The following is an 18,769-nucleotide window of genomic DNA, read 5'->3' on the forward strand; positions in this document are numbered from 1 at the left end:
TGTTGCCCAGGCTGGAGTGCAGTGGTGCGATCTCAGCTCACTGCAACCTCTGCCTCCCAGGTTCAAGTGGTTCTTCTGTCTCAGCCTCCCGAGAGCTGGGATTATAGGCACACACCACCATACCCAGCTAATTTTTTTGTATTCTTAGTAGAGATGGGGTTTCACCATGTTGGCCAGGCTGGTCTCGAACTCTTGGCCTCGTGATCCGCCTGCCTTAGCCTCCCAAAGTGCTGGGATCACAGGCCTGAGCCACTGCTCCCAGCAGGAACTGGTAATATTCTTATTCCCATGTTATAGGCAAGATGATTGAGAGGTTAAGGAATTTACCTAAGGTAAATTATTAGTAGATGATGAGCCTGGGAGACAAACCCAAATCTGTCTGACCCCAATCTCCTACTCCTAATCACTAGCTCCCCAACCCCCGCCATGTAGCAAATTCATAAATTCACCATGGATGTCTGAAATTACCTGCTGTGTAAGCCCCCAGTAAAAAGTCTTCTTAGGAACAAGCACTGAGAGATGGGAGATCACAGGGCCTGGTTCCCAACAAATCAGTGCAAGAGGGAATATGTTCATTGTAAGATCCACAAGGAACTGTGTTGCTTTTGCTTCCTGTTATTTTTCCATGACAAAGTTCAGTGGCTGGTACATAGTACATGCTCAATAAATATTTATTGAATGAATAAATGGCCTTGTTCCCTGATTCGTTCAGAGTCTTGCTGACTGTAAGGACTTTGAGGTGACCTCTAAATTCCCTACATGAAGACATGAGGCAGGGAGAATCTGTGCCCAGTCCCATCAGCACAAATCTTCCTGTGTAATCAAAACATCACTGGGCCCAGACAACTGGAGTTCACTGACTTTAATTGCTATTTTCTACCTCAATTTTCTCATCCCAAAAGAATGGATAATATCTCTAGAGCGCTTTGTGATAGTTTCTAATTTCTGATACAGTAAGATGAGAGAAATTGGTTCAAAACTCTGATATTCTTTTGGTTGTTTCTTATAAGGCATGATCTTAAGAAGGTTAGTTTACCACTCTGGGCTGTATTCTCCTCATTTGTATTATGAGGCAGTAGGACTTTCTACTTGCTGAGGATCTTTTGACCTTGGACATGCTAGTATTTCCTGAAGAGAGTCAAAGTAAGGCACTGTCTCTCCTCATTCCCTAGCCAGATAGTATCCCTAACCCCAGCCTCCACATTGTCAACAATGTTATTAGCAGTATATTACAGGGAGAGAGAATGCAGGACACCAGCTTTTGCCCAGTGGGTCTTCTCAACCTTAAATCCAAGGTAAATGGTGAGCAGGAGGGCACATTGGGATGAATGGGAAATGGGGTACTCTATGGCAAGCAAGTTCCCTTGCATGTCTCTTCACCTTAGGCAAAGAGGCCCGGGAGCCAGAGCTCTGGGTGGTCATGGTGAGCACGGTGGTGATGCCCAGGCCCACACGGGCAGGGGCAGCATCCATGTTGATCCAGAAGGAGACCCAGGACAGGATGACAATGAGTAGGCTGGGGATGTACATCTGAATCAGATAGTAGCCCATCTGCCGTTCCAGGTGAAACTTTACCTCGATGCAGGTGAATTTCCCTGCAAGGAGAGAGGTGAGGTGTCAGGCCCCAGGTACCCAGCCTGTAGCTGAGCCTGAGGGGATTAGGACAGGATTAGGGCAGCCCTCTACTGACCAGCCTCTGGGCACCTCAGCTGGGCCCATGAATGAGCCTTTCATGATGGCCCCAGGTAATGCCAGATGTATGTACTAAGGAAGCTCTCAGAGCGACCATCAAAGACTTGGCCTTTGGCTCCCAGCACTTTCATTTCCAGCGGAAGGCCTTTCACGTGACCGCACAGCAAGAGGATAAGGAGCAGGAGGGCTCCAGAGTCAGACTGCCTGGGTTTGAATCCTGAACCTTCCACTGTGTGACTTTGGGCAAAACACCCAAGCATTTTGAGCTTCAGTTTCCTTGCCTGTAAAACAGAGTAGTGATACCAACTGCATCACTGGGCTATTGGAAAAATTAAACAAGATAATGTATTTGAGGTGTTTGACACATAGGTAGCTGTTACTATTGTTATCATTATTAACAAAACAATTAGCTTAGACTCCACTTAGATCTCAGGGACCATGCTTGTGCTTGCTAGTGCCCCAGAAGCTCTCTAGCAACAACAATTCACTGGGATAAACACTGCTTGTGTCTTAAGCAAGTGAGAAGAGCCAGATAGCAAACATCTGAAAACAGTGCCCAACAGAGACCAGCTCCAGACAGCGGGGAGCAGGTTCCCATAGAGCATCAGGCTGCAACATTCTATTCTACCAACAAAAAGTGCATTGGCCCAGGCACACCGACCAATGCTCCACCTCCTTTGCCAGACTTCACTTTACTCTGCTTTCCAGGGCCCTAGGGCTAAGAAAATACTAACGCAGAGCTTCTCTTGGAAGCAGAGGCTCAGGATAATCCAAGCAAGAAGGAGAAGATGCATATATTGTTATTTTATTCTGGCCTAGGTCTAGTCTTATCAGGCCTACTTGATTCTTCAAAGTCAGTGATTTTGTCAACGACTGATTATGGCTTTGACACATTGTATGATGCTGTGACCTCTTACTGTTCCCTGAATCCACCTCACTTCATCCCACCCTGGGATTCTTGCCGTGACATGCCTTTATTAGGTACCTATACTTTCTTTCCTTTCTTTCCTTCTTCGTCTTCTTTTTTTTTTTTTTGCAATAGCAGTTTTGTTTTTAATTCCAAAATTAAAACTTGTTTAGTATAGAAAAAATAAGAAGTAGAGAAGGAATAATAATATTCATAAGCTTACATTTATCAAACCCTTACTAAGGGACCTGACTTTATATACTTTACCTCATTTAATCCTATAGCAACTCTTTGGGGCAAGTAAAATTATTATCTCTCATATTACAGATAGGAATACGGAGGCATGAAGAGATTAAATTATATTTCTCAAGGGCGCTCAACTAGTAAATGATGGAGCCAGAATCCAAACTCAGCTCTATCTTCCTCCAAAGTTCTTGCTCTTATCTGTTGTATCACATTACTTTAGAGACATTTAGTGCTATTTCCACCTAAGGTTTTTAAATGCATGCTTTTGGTTTGTTTCTTTTACCATAATATAATCTATTCTGTATTTATACCTCCGAATCTTACCTTTTTTCACTTCTACTTTCCCACATTGATATAAGCACCTTGTAACCATTCCTTTTAATGTCTGCATACTAGTCCACCAAGCAGACGCACATGTAATTTACTTAACCTCTGCCCTATTGGTGGATATTTAAAACAGTTCCAAGTTTTTGCTAATATAAACAGCCACCCAGGAGCCCCCTTGGGGTCTAAGGCCAATGCAGTATTTTGGAATATTTCCATATAATACATTTCAAGGAGTAGGATTCCTGGATAAATAAGTAGAAACACAATTTTAGCTTCTAGACTAAAGTTTCTCAAAGCATGTTTGCTGGACCACCTGCACCACAATCCTCAGGATGTTTGTTAAAATGCAGATTTCTAGGCATCACTCCAAGTACAGGTAACCATAATCAGAATCTCTGAGAGGTAGAGCCCAGGAGTCAACATTTTAATAGACTCCCCAGGGGAATATAGTGCACATCAAAGTTTGAAAACCACTGATCTATATACAAATTGCCAACTTTTTTACTCCAAAAAGTTTATATCAATTTTCATTCCCCCTTGCATTTTCTAAATTCAATGGCCTTTTCCTCTTCCCACTCCCCACACCCCCACATACATGCACACACATATTCATGGGGCAGCACCCAAAACATATCAGCCCACCATGGAAGGGACCCGGGATCTCCCCTCTTCAGGCTGCTGCCTCTATTTCAGGGTCAGAGCTCCACACAGACAAATTGTCAGGGAAAATGTGGAGCCAGCAACTCTTAGAGAAGCTGCAGGGGGGCAGATGCTCAGCCTGGGAAAGCAGCCCTTCTCCACTTCTTAGCTGACATTTCACACCTGGGAAGTTCCTGAGAGCTGGCAGTGGTAGCGACAGTGGGAGGTGTGGACTGTAAGCTGGCCACTGCCCTCAGGCCTGTTCCCTCTGGGTTCAGCATAGTCACTCCCTATTACCAGATGTGGATTCCCTGCTTCCACACAAAGTTGACCCCAGGAAAAGTGGGAAACTGTCCACCCACTGTCATTTGCTCTGCAGCATGCGACAGGAACAAGAACACGGACTTTGGAGTTAGAAGGCTTGGATTTAAATTCTAAATCTGCCATTTACTAGCTGTGCGACTTGGACACTTGATTTAACTAACTTCTTAGAACCTCATTTTTCCCTTTCTGAAAAATGGTATTTATAGTTGCTGTCACAAATAAATAAGTTATATGAAGCACCTGGCCCCATATCTGACATAGATTGAACCTTCGATAGAGGCCAGCTGCCTTGTCCCCTTGCCTCACATCTGAAGGTTCTCCTGTGGCTCACAGCCAATAAAGATCCTGGTTTTTACCTGTGTTGTAGTGCTTGGTACAACAGCCTAGATCCTTCTCATCCCGCAAGATAAACTGGGGCAGAGTCAGCCCCTCAGCCACTTGGACAGCAGGAGCATCTTCCAGCCACTCAAACACGAGGTCATTCATGGTGTAGCCAACTGAAAGTGACAGAGATGGCAGAGGGCTGCAGAGTGTGGATGCTGGGTGGGGGTAGGGGTAGGATCAGAACAGGCAGGAGAGAACAGGTGAGGAGTAAGGTCTGGGGTTTAGGAGCTTCATGCTCATTATGGAAAGGAAAACTTTTCTGGAGAGGACACTTGGTCAGTTGTCTCATGGGCCCATCCTGAGTGGGCAGGTAAATCAGGAAGATTACAGACTCCTCTCCTACCCTGTTCTCAAGCTTGAGAAAAGCCCAAAGAGAAATTATTCTGACAGACCTAGAAAGCAGGTCAAGAGGGTTGGAAAGATGTCAAGGAACACAGCTGGGAGCCTCCTGCCATATCTCAAGCCGAGGGGAGTAAGCATGTGTACCGAACACATGTCTTAAGCTGAGCTAGCCTCAGAGCCAGGGCTTCTGCCACATCACCTCAGGGAGGAGACAGCTATTTATATCCTGCCAGTCATGCATGGGACAATGTGCATACCATAGATCCTAGCCAGGGCCTTGAGTTGGGGCAAATTTAAAGCTAATGTCTGAACATGTCAAGTTATTCACACATACATAGCAGTTCATGAGGGCTCATGCCACGTATATGACCATATTTGCACATGTCAGGTAGAGATGGGAGCAGAAACACCAAGGCTCACAGACATCCAGTGTTGGGCCTTGACCCAGAGTAGCTCTGTGACTTTGGGTAAGTCGCTTCCCCTTCTGTAAAATGGGAATTATAGTAGCTGCTCTCCCCACTATTCAGCGTTGCCGTGAAGGGATATTGAGAGCCTGGATGTGAAAGTGGTTTAAGAACTCTAAAGAGCTGACCACATAGGACACATTCTATTCATCACAGTTATTTTATGCTGGAAACAGCCTTATAAGCTTTCTTCTGTGAACATCTAGTGGATGGCTCCAGATCTAACAGTCTCCCCTGACCCAGGAGATGAGGAGGGAGTGGAAATAAGTGATGACCCAACCTTGTCATCCTTGGTTCCTCTGCACTTTGGGCAGCCCCTCTAGGCTGGCACCCCTGCCACAGAGGAGCCCTTGGCTGACCTCTTCATTCTAGGCACTGTCTTGTGCCTAGAACTGTCATCTCCTACCTCTCTACAAAGGTTATCTATGTTTGTGGGGAATCAGGGCTCCACGAGTGCCCCCACCCTGCCCACTCTGGCATTTTTATAGGCATCTTCAATGTCTTAATTCAAGAGAAGTAAAGGTGGAACTACTTCCGGCACTGTGAGAGGGGACATACGTTTGGGCAGAGAAGATGTCGCTCAAATCGCCCCCCAAAACAGCACAAACACATTTGTGCGTAAGGCTGATGCCTTCCCATTCCCCAGCCCCATGGAACAGCCAGATCAGCAAATAACGTGGGGATGAAAAACACACTGGGCTAGGGGTTAGGCAGCCCTGGTTTCTAGTCTCATCTGTGCCAAGAATTGGCTGGGTGTGCTTGAGTAAGTTCCTCCCAACTCTGAGTGGCCCTTTTCCTGTCTGTGATGTCATGAGGTCGGGTTAACTGGCTGTTATTCCAGGCTCTCTGTGACTCTATATAGACACTTACAGCTCTCCAGCTGCATCGTGCAGGTCTGGATGTCCATGGGGAAGTTCTTGAGGTCCATCGGGCAGGACAAAATGAGGGTCAGCCTAGTGGGGACAGTAAGAAAGAAGTGACATCGGCTTACTGGGGCCCATCACAGTGCAAGGGAACCCTCCTCCCACCCCTCAGTCTTCATCCAAATTCTTCCCCTTAACGCAAACTCTCCTGGCTATCCACCCGGTGCACCTGATGCTGTACAGCACATTCCCATTCTTGAAGAGGCGCAGTAACTTGTTGTCCGTGGTCACCTCATGGAAGTTGGCCCCTTTCTCATTAGCAAAGAACAGGTCTGGCTTCCAGATAGAGTCCAGCATGGAGGGATCGAGGTCCAGAGAGTCATCAGGATATTCTCGGTAGGACAGGCGAGGGTCATTCCACTGTTGCCGCAAGAAGACATTCACCCGGTAGTCCTGGGAGGGTGCAGATATGGGCCCTTCAGAAACATTGCCATTCCCAGGGGCCCAGCAAGCCTGTAGGGGCAGGAGGGCCATGAGGAGGAATGTTGGGAACACATCTCAGGGGCAGTAGGCATTTTTCACTGGAGAAGGAGCCTTCCTTGGGCTGATATGGCAAAAGATGCCAGCTTGTTATCTGGTGGGCTCCTCCCACTCACACTAGGCTGGAAGTGGGGAGCAGGGAGATCCCTTACCATTGTGGTCTCGGTGACGGAGCTGAAACTGTTGATGAAGATGTTGCAGGTCACGTTCACGGGTGGGCCTGAGGGTAGCAAAGCACAGGCCATTGGCAGGGCATTCCAGGAGGCTGGGAGCAGCTTCCAGAACTCCTTCCCTGAGCTGCAGGCCAGGGCACTGCTGGGAGAAATCAGTGCCAGATACACAGGCCCATGGACAATGGGGTGAGGAGGCTCCTTCTGAGCTGTTAGAACCAGCCCCAGCCCTGGACCTCCAGCCTCCTTTCCTTAGGGAAGGCAATAGGGGCTGGCTGGCTAGTGTGCTGCCAAAGGTGGTGGGGAGGGAGGAGTTTTTATAGGATGAAGATTTCTTACCTTTAAAATTGGGCCGAATCCTGGCATCATATCCAGATGTTCGCCCCATAAGTTTGTCTAGGAAATCAGAGGGGGACATGGGCTGGGACCCCTTGGTTCCAGATTTGACTTCCTCTTTTGCCAAGGCCACCCTGGACAGGAGAGGTAAAAAAGTCTGAGGCCAGTTGTGTGCTGCACTTATCACAGACTCTCAGTTTTCATACCCCTCAGGCAGGAGGATAGAAGACAATGGGTCTCTGGGTGCCATTTGCAAAATGAGAACAAAAACGCCATAAGTCAACACGGCAGCCTGCCAGTTAGTACTAGTAAAGTGTTTTCGCAGACAGCAGGTCTTCTTACCCTCCCAGTTCTCAGTGAGATGGGAGTGAGGACTGTTATTCCCATTTTACAGATGAGAAAACTGAGGCTTCAAAAGGAGGACTGACTTGTTCAAAGTCTCAGAGCTAGTGACAGGGTCAGGACTCAAACCCTAGGCTGAGGCCTCATCCAGTGTTCTCTTTCTGAAGGTACTTGGAAAACACTCAATGAGTGATGTCTTGTGGGAAATGATGTGGCTACTACAAAGTTTTGCCCGTCTAGCCTAGTCAAGGATGGGAAGGGCTCAAGGACAACTTGTATTTCTGAAAGTTGGCTTCAGTTGCTTGGGCTTTATGCTGGGCTGCTCAGGAAGTAGGACCCAGCTTCTGAAGAGGGAGTTTTGGCTTCTGGTGTGTGCTCCAACAGGAAGCTATGTTTGAGCTACGTTTTAGTTAAGGACCATGCCACTGCAGGCAGGTGAACTAGTTTTGGCAACTATGGTGGGGAAGCAGGACTCTAGGGATGGGAAAAAGCCTCCTGGTAGGGTAGACATGCTGAGGTCAACTCCCGTATTTTCCCCGCTAACAGCTTGATTTTGAGGAAGGAGCCAGCGTGCTTTGGCATAGCTTAGAAGCCAGCCCCCTTTTCCCCTAACGGGTTTCCCTCTAATAGCAGCAAAGCCCCTTTCATATGCCTACTTACCAACTTGCCAGCTAACAGATAAACTAGGGACTAGGAGCTTAGCAAAGCCTTGGGGACAGGAGCAGTGCTCAGGGCTGAGCTCAGCTGGACTCCAGGCTGGGCCAGGCACCTCCTGCTCCCTCCTGCCTGCTGTCATTGCTCTATAGCCGACTCCACCACTGTCACTGCCGCTGCCACACTGTAGGACTGGGCAGCAGGGTAACTGCTGTCCTGCTGGGGACTAGTCTTCTTTGAGCCAGTGGGCTCCTCTTTCCCAGTAGATCCATGTACTATCCAGTGACGGATAGAATAATAAAAATAGCTAAGGCACCATGCTAAATGCTTTACACACTCTGTCTAGTTTAGTTCTCACGTTAGTCCTCTCAACTAAGTATTATGATTACCCCCATTATATAAATGAGAAGACTGAGGATCAGCAAGGTGAGGTGAATTCTTCATGATCATGCAGCCAGTGAGTGGTAAAGCCGGGATTCAAATCCAGAGCTACTGACTTCAAAACTAGCTCTATCTATCACAATACTATGGTGCAGGCAGCCCAGGGTGGGCTACCAGGGAGCCAAAGTAGGGGAAGGTCAGTGGCAGCCCCACCTTGACCGTCTAGAGTCCTGCCTCCTTGAATCTTCTAAGGAAGAGGAAGCCCTTACCCTGGGGACAGAGGCAGGCTCTGAAAATCCAAGGAGGCTGGTGGTGGTGCTGGAGCAAGCAGAAGTCTGTGACTTCACCACGCTAGCCAGGTGCTGCTGCTGCTTCTGGCCACCTGCCACCTGCCTGCTGGGAGGCCACATGGTCCTGCACGTGGAGAAACTGGACCCTCCCCGCCGTCCTCAGCCCCACTCTCAGGTCACCTCTCCTGCTAAGCCTAGACCTAGTATCCTGGGACAGGCTATGGGCTTAGCAGTCTTGGTCCCCAGCCCCTGTTGCAGTACCCTCTTCTGGGGCTAACTTGTCTGAGGACCTGAGAGCAGAGTCACCGTGTGCAGCCACTCCTTCCTCTCTTTCATTCCTGGAAAGTCCTAAACACCTTCAGGACCTAGGAGGATCCAGAGCTGACAGTCTTTCTCATGTAAAGTCTTGGGGTGGCGCAGGGAGAGAACTCTAACTCTGGTGCTAGGTAGCTGAGCCACCCTGGGCAGGTCACTCCCCATCTCTAGGCCTCAGTTTCCGTATGTACAACGAAGGACTTGGACTCCAGACTCTCTAAGGGCCCGTTTTGCTCTAACTGCCTCTGCTTTCCAAGCCCCAGTGGGAATGCTGCTACTGGAGCTTGAGCTTTGAGGCAGCCTCCCCTCCTGGAGGGCCTGCAAGGCCCAGTGTGGTGCCCCCTTCTGCCTGCATCCTCCTGTCAACTCCAGCTGTGCTGCCATTCTACTTTGAGCTGCTTTTCACTCTTTAGAAGTTTATTGCCCTGCTCTGCATCCCTGCCTGCCTGCCAGCCAATGTGTCTGCAAACAGTGGGGCAGGAGGCTTTGCAGACGCAAGCAGCCCTGCGATGTTTCTTGGATTAAGAGGAGGAGGAGGAGGAGTATGCTGCAGTGGTACTGACCCCCTCCACCTTGGGAGGCACTCCTCTTACGATCAGGTCAGCCCAGGCTACAGCCATCTTTCCTGTTCAGCTCACCCTGCCAACCTAGGCTGGCTCCTGGTCTAATGAGAAAGGGGCAATTGGTGGGGGAACATTTACAGGGAGCCCAAAGCCTGTCTTTCCTGCAAGCCCAGGAAGTGACTGCTACTTTTTCCCCCTCAAGGAATAGGGAGCAACCAAGTGAGCACAGGCAGGGTGACTGCAGAAGGCCAAAGAATGTCTAGCCCAGCTCCATCCTGATGTGGTCTTGGGGCAAACCCCTGCTACCTGAAGCCTCTTGGGCTGGCAGTTGACAGATGTTGCCATCATTTTTAGCGATCTGAGCAGTGTGTGGCCCAGATGATAGGGAAACAGCGTTAGGTGGCTGGGCAGACACCCTCCATTTTGAGGCTTAGTTGCCTAGCCCCTACCCAGGCCTAGGAAGTTTCCACCTGTGCAGAAACATTCCCAGCATGACCGGTGCCTTGACATCTCTAATAAAAAGCTCTTGGGGTCCTAACTGGGGGAGGGCGTGTCCTCCCCTGAAGCCCTCCAGACTGCGGGCTTTGTGCAAACTTAGAGGAAAGTGTGCCAGATGCCCAGGTTGCCCATCCCCCTTGGCTAGTGTTTGCATGCACCTCCTTCTCACCCCCACTCAGCTCACCTGAGGAGGACCTGCCCTGGCAGGGTCCAGAGAAGAAGGAAGGAGAGGGTTGCAGGAACAAGAGTTGTCATTCTGCGGGGATCTTGAAGCCCTTTCTCAGCCTGGCTGCCAACGTGAGAGGGGATATCCCCGCAGGAACGCCAAAAGTACAGAGCCTTTCTCCAACCTGGGCTGCTCGCAAAGAGCCTGCTTTCTCTCCTCTTCTGCCTCTTCTCCTCTGGCCTGTCTTTACCTGCCAGGGGCCAGAACTATTCCCCCTGGAAATGATCCTGACACAGATAACCCTACTGGCTTCTGCTTGGGCTCGCCTTGGGCTCCGGAGGGCCTTAGCCTGCCAGCTGGGAGCTGGAAAAGATTCTCTCTGGGCAGCAATCACTCTCCAAACCCTGAAGAGTCTTGGAGGGGAGGGAGGAGGGAGACCGGTAGGAAGATGTTTTCCTGCCTCCCACCTCCCCCTAGATGCACCCTCCGAAAGCAGTAATTTAAAGGCACAGTCGGCAGCAGCTGGAGTGGGGTTCAGAGCCTGCCCGTGTGCCAGGGAGGAGCTTGGGCTGCCATGGCTGCTTGGGGAGGGCCAGAGGTGTTCTGTCCAACCTCTAACTCCCCAGCTGCAGGAGGGCATGTAAGCGGCCCTGCTCCCCCCGCCCCCCACCTCCCACTCCCGACCAGCTTTCCTTTCATCCTGGAGCCAAGCTGGAGCCCAACAGTAAAGTCCTAATGATTGTTACCAGGGGGAAAAAGACCTGAGAGGGTTTAGGCAGCGCCACCAGGTATTCTCAAGCTGACAGCTTCAGGTTAGAGAGAAGGTGAAGAGGCTGAGGGCAGGAATAGCTTTCCCCCAACTCTCTGGACAGAGACACAGAAGGTGCATGATACAGAGGAACTTGGGAACTCTCCTCAAGTGCGGTCTGCCTGCTTGACAGTCTGTCTGTCCCTTCATCTGTCTACCTGCCCCCATCCCACCTCGCCCTTGTAGTTAGTTGTGCAGCCATTCCCGTGCCTGCTTTCCTCCTTCAGGTCGTCTCTTGGGGTCCTCTATAGCTCTCAGAATTCCTCCTCCCAGACACTCCTTCCCCAGCCTGGCTCATGGGAAGGGACAGAGATGCAGAGCAAGGCTGGGACACAGTAGGCTTTGCAGGCTTCAGAGCAATGGCAGCGGGTCAAGAGCAGTGACCTAGTGGCCCTCAGCCCTGGATGGAGGACAGAGGCAGAGGGGTGGGCTGGCCTCCTCCCTTGCCTCCTGCACATTTGCTTACAGCAACAAGGTGCTTTGGCAGCTCCATTTTCTCCTGCCTGACTCTTCCTCAAATGTTCCGGTGTGTTATCTAAACACCTCTGAGACTTCTCCCCTCCCCCATTTCGTCTTGCTCTCTCTTCTTTTTTTCACTCTACTCCTCTCTTCCTCCCCCCTCCCTGAAATTTTCCTTCACGGACCCTCTGTCCATCTCCATCTCCAATCTTCCTCGCAGTTTCTTCTCTGCGTCTCACTTTCTGTGCCTGTCTGCCTTGCTTCTTTCTTCTTCACTTTCTCTCCATTCCCGGTTTTCTCTTTCCACCTCCCCTGTATCTTCACTCTCTCACACTCTCCTCCAAAACGACAACAGTGAGAAGCCAAGCGTTTTCATTTCTCCCTCAGGGGGAACTCTCCCGCCAGTTCTGCGGAGTTCTGATTGCATACTGTGGGGAGGGGTCTGTGCCACCTTCTGAGGTTCAATCCTGGAGCTGACTGTGGCCTCCTCAACCTTGCCAGAGAAGGTTTGAGGGGATTGGAAGCTCCTCCACATGGCCTATTGGCTATATGGAAGGATTAATAATGAGGTAGCCGTGAGTGGAACCTGTGCTGCAGCTCCCTTTTGGCTGTGTTATTATTAAGGAAGAGAAATTTTCAAACCATAAATGAAAGGGTAAGAAGAGAATTTTAAATGCACACTAAAATATAGGCAGGGGTGCTGGGCTTTTGGAGTTGGGACTGAGAACATTACAAGTCTCAAATAATGCCTATATGGTCAGTAAATGTAAAATAACCTAAAACATCTTTAGCTGCCCTTTCATCTGCTCACCCTCCCTCCTTGTTTCCTTTAAGCATCATGATCCCCACTCCATGGGCAGGAACTGAGCCTTACAGAACCTCCCAGGACAGAGCTCCTTGCTGGGGGTCTGGCGGGGAGGGGTGTGGCTCTTGTCTCCTCTGTGTAACTCACTTCCTCTGGCAAAACTCAACATGTCACTTCTCCTGCTTCAACAGTTCCCCATTGCTCTCAGGCTGCAGCCCAAGGTTGGTCACTCTGCTTGTCCCACTGATGCATCTAGAGTTTCCTGTTCTGTCTCTCCAGCTTCCTGGTGTTTTTGTATGTTGTTCCCTTTATCCAAAGTACTCTTCCCTCCACTCTTACCCTTCTGGACTGAGTCTCGTTGTCATTTTGTAAGGAACACTTCTGGAGCTGCCCCCATGTCCCTTGGGTATAGGATAGGAGACTGTCCAATGTGTTCCCACAGGACCCTCACCTTTGCAGCACTCTGTCACACTGTCACATTACCAGATTACTTGCCTGTCTCCCCTACTATCGCAAGCTCCCTGATGAGCAGAGACACATCATCCACCAAATCCCCAGCACACTATAGGCAATTAGTGAACATTTGTTAAAAGATGCATCCTGGGCAGGAATATTTCCTCAAGCTCAGTGCCTCTGCATCTCTCTCTGTCAAACAAGAAGTTTGACACACAGAGAGAGGCCAGCATGACGTAATGATAATAAGGAAAAATGAGAAAGCAGTTTTTATTCCCTTGTCCCTTAGGTCTGCGGCCTCACACTCGGTCATCTGGAATTCTTAGCTAATGGAAGGCATAGGCCCCTGGGGACCTGTCTATTGTCTCGGTCCCACCTCCTGTGTGCCAGATTGGATCTCTGAGTGCTGAGATCATAGCAGGATCAGCTTCATGAGAGGAAAGATCCCTTCTTGTGAGAGGCTGTAGCTATGACCAAATGTTTGGCTGACATGGTGAAGAGATACAGCTTTCCTAGGGTGCTGGAATCAGGCTCTTGGGGTATAGAAGGGAGAAAGGGAGGTAAAGAACTGGGTAAGCTGCACTAGGTGTTCACAAACAGCAGGAGAGGTGGGAATTGGAAGAATTCCCTGTAACAACAGGAAGCGACACTTTCCAAAGATGACCTCAGCATTTTCTGCTGTGGGAAGAGTACAAAGTTGTGTTGAGCCTCACCCCATAACCTTTTTCTCTTCTCATCACTAAGCTATGGAGTATATGCATCATCATGTTCCAAAATGTATCGCACCCTTTTCCTGTTTTGCAACTGGCTGCCATACTCACCCGAGAACTGGCTTTATTGCAGTGCTGAAGTTGTATAGAAGCTACAATAGGCAAAATGTTTTTCAGAATGAAAGATATTATTTTGTCATGAAAAAACTACCAAACTGCTAAAAATGAATTAAGCACATTTTCGTAAGTGTTGCATTCCAGAAAAGAGTCTGCCACATTTCAACCCTATGCAGGGAAAATTGCAACTGTGCCCTGCTGATAAGCAGGCTTCCTGAAACCTCAGTCTGAGGAGCAGCAGGTCTGCATTGGGATGGGTATTGTTTGGTAAATTCAGTGACTTCTAGGGCTACATTTTGGGGGGCAAAGTTGGAGAACCATTTGGCATACCTTTCTGGACTCAACTTCAATTACCCAGATGGTATGGCCCCCGGATTGCCTATCTCACTTATTGAAGTAGAGAGAGAGCTGAGAGGTACCTTGAAAGGCAGGCTGTGTTCCCCAATCTGAGGAAACTCTCAGAGCTTTAGCTACTCTTCAGAAGCACTAGGGTAAGAAGTTGGAGGGGGGTTGAAAAAAAGACAGACGCCTTTTTAAAAATCTGCTGACAATGACCGTGGCGTTTCAGTTGGATCTCTAAGGAGCAAGGCTGCATCTTTTTGCTGCGTGTGAATTTTTCTTTTCAGGGTTATTTTCAACTACCAAAGATATGACAATTTACTTGAAAGCGGAGGCTCAACTTCTGGTGCTGAGGAGCACTGGCATCAGAGGCAAGAAGCTCTTTCACCCTTGGGAATTAAGGGGATGGTGCCCAGTGTGTGGGGGCAGTAGTGGTGGTGGAGGTTTCACAGTCCTAGACTCAGGTGGAGTAAGGAAGAACAAAATTGCAGATATGATAGACACATTCAGTGCTCTCTTGACTTTTGGACAGTGACTGGTTCAAGTCTGATGCTTCAAAGATTTGGCTTCATTCTTTTGTTTAATAGAATATTTCAGGTATGAGTTTTGCAGACAAAAACGTGAAGTATGTGAACTTGGGGAGGCCAGTGGAGAGGTTAACCGAATTCCTCTCAGTCTCCAAAGACAAACCAGATGTGAGCACCAGGATGGCACCAGTGAACAATGGCCCTGCCTCTGTTGCTGGGCTCTCTGTTAAGAATCCAGGGAAAAACAGAGTGGTGAAGCTCCAGCTAGGGAAGGTGTAGTGACTAGCATCCAGATATGCATCATTTCTCTCCTTCTGAATGGACCTTCAGAATCGTTACTCATCACATCAGCCACTTGAGAGCAATTCACTAGCTGTGCAGAAGAGTTTCATTAAGGTTTCTACAGAGTTTGCATTGACTTTCCTTGTCTCTTGGCTCTTGTAACTCTGCAACATTCTTGTTAGGGGATGATAGGACCATGTCATGCCTCTCCTCAAAGGTAAATTGGTTTTTGCTTGTGATCATGTTCATGAATATCTTATTTTACTCATTTGGGGATTGTGATAATGCATGCTATGTAAGGCATGAAGCCCTTACATAACATAAAAGCAACAGAACTTGGAAAAATGAATATTTACTGTGTGGAATGGATCACACTCCCACTAATTCATGCATGCATTCAACAAATATTTATTGAGTGCAAATCATATGCCAGATGCCAGATATTCTAGGCTCTGGAGATACAACAGTGAAAAAAGCAGATGGAGTCCATGCCCTCATGTAGCTTAGATTCTAGTGGGTCACTAATGTAATTCCTTCCCAAAGAAGGCTTCTGCCTGAGTCATCAGCAATGCCCCAGGGCCTGAGTGCCTCTCACAGCATATGAGTAGGGCATTTATTATATGGCCTAGAAAACAGACTATTTTTTTCAGCAGGCAGTAATGAGCTTCATTTTTATCTATCCCAGAATCTTTCTGCTAGTCACATCACACAGGTCACCAGCTGCTAGACACCCTTTCAAGAAGCTTATCCTTCAATAATCCAACCCTACAGAACACGCATGCCCAAGAACCCTGAAAAGATAATCTCATGATTATCTCATGATGCATACATATTTGTCTGCAACTGTTAATAAGCACCTTCCTCACTAGAAGAGTTAGGCGAGATTAACAGCATCCTTAGCTGTGGTGCTTCTCTGAGTGGTTCCAATTATTTAGGATCCTTCCTTCCTTCCTTCTTCCCCCTTCAATCTTTTCACTTTATCTTTCCTTCAGTCTATCTTTCTGTCTGTTCTCCTGTCTTTTCTTCTGTTTTTCTTTTTTGGTTTTACTATGAATAAATTTAATGTTTGTTGTAATAGGACACTGGACACTAAAGTAAAGAACAGTTTGGTTGATTACTACATAGAATTGTGTACAAATCTGAATTTGCATTACTAACACCAATCACATAGTTATAGTTGGCAAATGTTATATGCCAAAATTATAAATTTAACATTACAAATGATGTACTAGCCTAAACTTGCACTTCTGTAGTGTTCATTATCTGAGTATACACGTGCGCATGCAGACACACACACACACACAGAACTCTCCTTGATAATCTGAAGATGATATCCCTGTTGCTAACAATTATTATCCAAGAGTGTGTGGCCAAAGAAATTGGAGTGTGATGACTAGTCCATTTTATCCTGAGTACAGGTAGATCTTGTCTTTGTTTTGTGGCTGAGGTCTCTACATTTACTGTGCTAATGAAGTGCTTCTAGCCAGTCACTTGCCCAGAATAATTGGAATCCCTAGGTAAGATGCCAAATTGAGCCACTTCTCTTTGTACAAGGTAGGGGAGGTATTCATTTTGCAGAGTTATGTCACATATGGCCCCAAATCACAGGTTCTAATCAATGACAGGCACTCCTAAAGAGTCATCTCAGATACTAATCAGACAATAGGCAACTCCAAACCACATAGCAGGTCACACACATGAGCTTTTGCTGCCACCCACTCCTGCACTGTCAGCAACATCATCGTCAGACACTGAGAGAGTGTTGCTTTGAGAACTCTGACTTTTCTTTCCTGCCCATTGTCAGTTTTTCTGTAACCTTTACATTGCCTTTCTAACCACACATTAAATCCCACGTGTTCTATAATCCCCTCACTTTCCACAGCAGTGTGCCCACTGCTGAGTCAAACGCAGGTGCTGTTTCACAACTGCAAATCCAGTACAATCAGCCTCAATTATGGTCCAGTTTCAGGAAAGACAAATAGGATGCTGAGGACTTGACATTTTCAGACAAGCCATGGCATAGATCCAGGAAGTCTGCTCAGTTGCATCACCTTAAGTAAAAGCACTTGGGAGAACAAATTATTTTCCGTGTACAGAACCAGGTATATGAAATGGTAGGATAAAGTAGAAGAGGACTATTTAGAAAGTTCACTGAGTAGGGATGAACATTTTAGCACTGCAGATAAACACCCAGGAGGAAACTGGAAGTGAGGGCCAGGGAGTTCAGCTCATCCTGAGCTCTGGAGGTAGAGAATTTGAAGTGGCTCTTTTCTGATGGCTCTGATTCTGGCTAAATGTTTGCTGAGATTCTGTTCAAGATAAAGTAGCAACCAGCAGCAGTCAGATGATTCCCAGAGAAGTCTAAACTAAAGAGATAAGCCTCAGACCAGAGACCAAATCCTGGAGCAGCTGTTAATCAGTGCTAAGAAGACCAGGGCCTGGGGAGTCTTAGCTCATGTTAATTGCATTAATTAAATCCTGGTGTAGGCCGGGCACGGTGGCTCACGCCTGTAATCCCAGCACTTTGAGAAGTCGAGACAGGCAGATCATCTGAGGTCAGGAGTTCGAGACCAGCTGGTCAGCATGGCGAAACCACTGTCTCTACTAAAAATACAAAAATTAGCTGGGCGTGGTGGTGGGCGCCTGTAATCCCAGCTACTCGGGAGACTGAGGGAGGAGAATCGCTTGAACCCGGGAGGTGGAGGTTGCAGTGAGCTGAGATCGCACCATTGCACTGCAGCCTGGTTGATAAGAGCAAGACTCTGTCTCAAAATAATAATAATAATAATCCTAGTGTAGAGCTCAGTTCACCATAGATTCTAATGGTTCCATAGGTCCCTCCCCATTTCTTTACCCCAAAAAGATTCTCTTGACCCTATGAAGACTGGAAAGTCATTCTAGTTACTATGAAAGAGAAGTTTCTGGCCCTCATGTGTGTCCAAATTATCAGAGATCAGGAAAATCCTTTGTTTCAAGTTGATGGAATACATATCAATTATTCAATCAATTTCAGTGTCTTTAACTCCTAGTTTGAATGTGATCTACTATTATCGGTCTTTCTTAGATTCATTTTACAGATGGGAAAAAGAAGACTAAAAACTATACATCTCTGTCTTCTCTGCCTCACATTTTATACTTCCACTCTCATTCCAACTCCACTTTCCCAAACATAACTAATACCATGTTTGCAAGTTGGTGAAAATCAAGCCAACCAAAAAGATAGACTGGAGCAGAAATAATGCAAGGCTTCTTTTTGTAGTTAGTGTTCTGAAAATATTTAGATGTGTGTCTCATGTCCAGTTTCATATTCAGTCTTTGGCCTCTCCACTGCTCTGCATCTACTCAGACCTCTACTCACCTGCAGGTTCAGAGTATCATCTTCCAGAGATCAACTGAAGTCTCCTGATACCCAATAGGAATCAAGGTCATTCTCTTCATCTGAATAATGGTGCAATAGGAAGTATAGAATGATCTGTTCATGAGCCTTGATTCTGCCATGCAGCTCCCTTTGGGCTCAGCAGATGAGTAGAGAGTAGAGAAAGGATAAGCATCCTGCTTTCCTAGGAATCAAAGGCCCCCCTGGAGACTCTTTTTTTTTTTGAGACAGGGTCTCATTCTGTCACCCAGGCTGGAGCACAGTGGTACAGCCACAGGCTCACTGTAGCCTTGACCTTCCGGACTCAAGCAATCCTCCCACTTCGGCTTCAAGAGTAGCTGGGACTACAGGTGCATTCTACCATACCTAACTAAGTTTTTATTGTGTAGAGATGGGGGTCTCACTTTATTGCCTAGACTGGTCTTGAAACTTGGGTTCAAGTGATCCTCC

At 47.7% G+C, this 18,769-nt stretch overlaps 1 protein-coding gene across 1 annotated transcript; it reads right to left on the reverse strand.

Annotated features, from left to right (window-relative positions):
* Positions 1–1,171: 1,171 nt before the first annotated feature.
* On the reverse strand, positions 1,172–10,934 carry GLRA4 (glycine receptor alpha 4). Its single transcript, XM_009439421.4, has 7 exons — positions 10,462–10,934; positions 7,238–7,368; positions 6,881–6,948; positions 6,418–6,641; positions 6,196–6,278; positions 4,492–4,632; positions 1,172–1,595 (listed from the first exon to the last, which is right to left on the reverse strand). The coding sequence occupies exons 1-7, from the start codon at positions 10,530–10,532 to the stop codon at positions 1,285–1,287; spliced, it is 1,029 nt and encodes a 342-aa protein (XP_009437696.4). The 5' UTR covers positions 10,533–10,934; the 3' UTR covers positions 1,172–1,284.
* Positions 10,935–18,769: the final 7,835 nt, after the last annotated feature.

Source organism: Pan troglodytes, chromosome X, assembly GCF_028858775.2.
Source record: "Pan troglodytes isolate AG18354 chromosome X, NHGRI_mPanTro3-v2.0_pri, whole genome shotgun sequence".
Lineage (NCBI taxonomy): Eukaryota > Metazoa > Chordata > Mammalia > Primates > Hominidae > Pan > Pan troglodytes.

Bases quoted from the DNA above. Each gene is read 5' to 3' on its own strand.
- GLRA4 (XM_009439421.4), bottom strand. From the start codon at position 10,532: ATGACAACTCTTGTTCCTGCAACCCTCTCCTTCCTTCTTCTCTGGACC. The intron at 4,633-6,195 runs GTAAGTGTCTAT...TGTCACTTTCAG, and splicing joins CACGATGCAGCTGGAGAGCT to TTGGCTACACCATGAATGAC. The intron at 1,596-4,491 runs GTAAAAACCAGG...CTCTCCTTGCAG, and splicing joins TACCAAGCACTACAACACAG to GGAAATTCACCTGCATCGAG.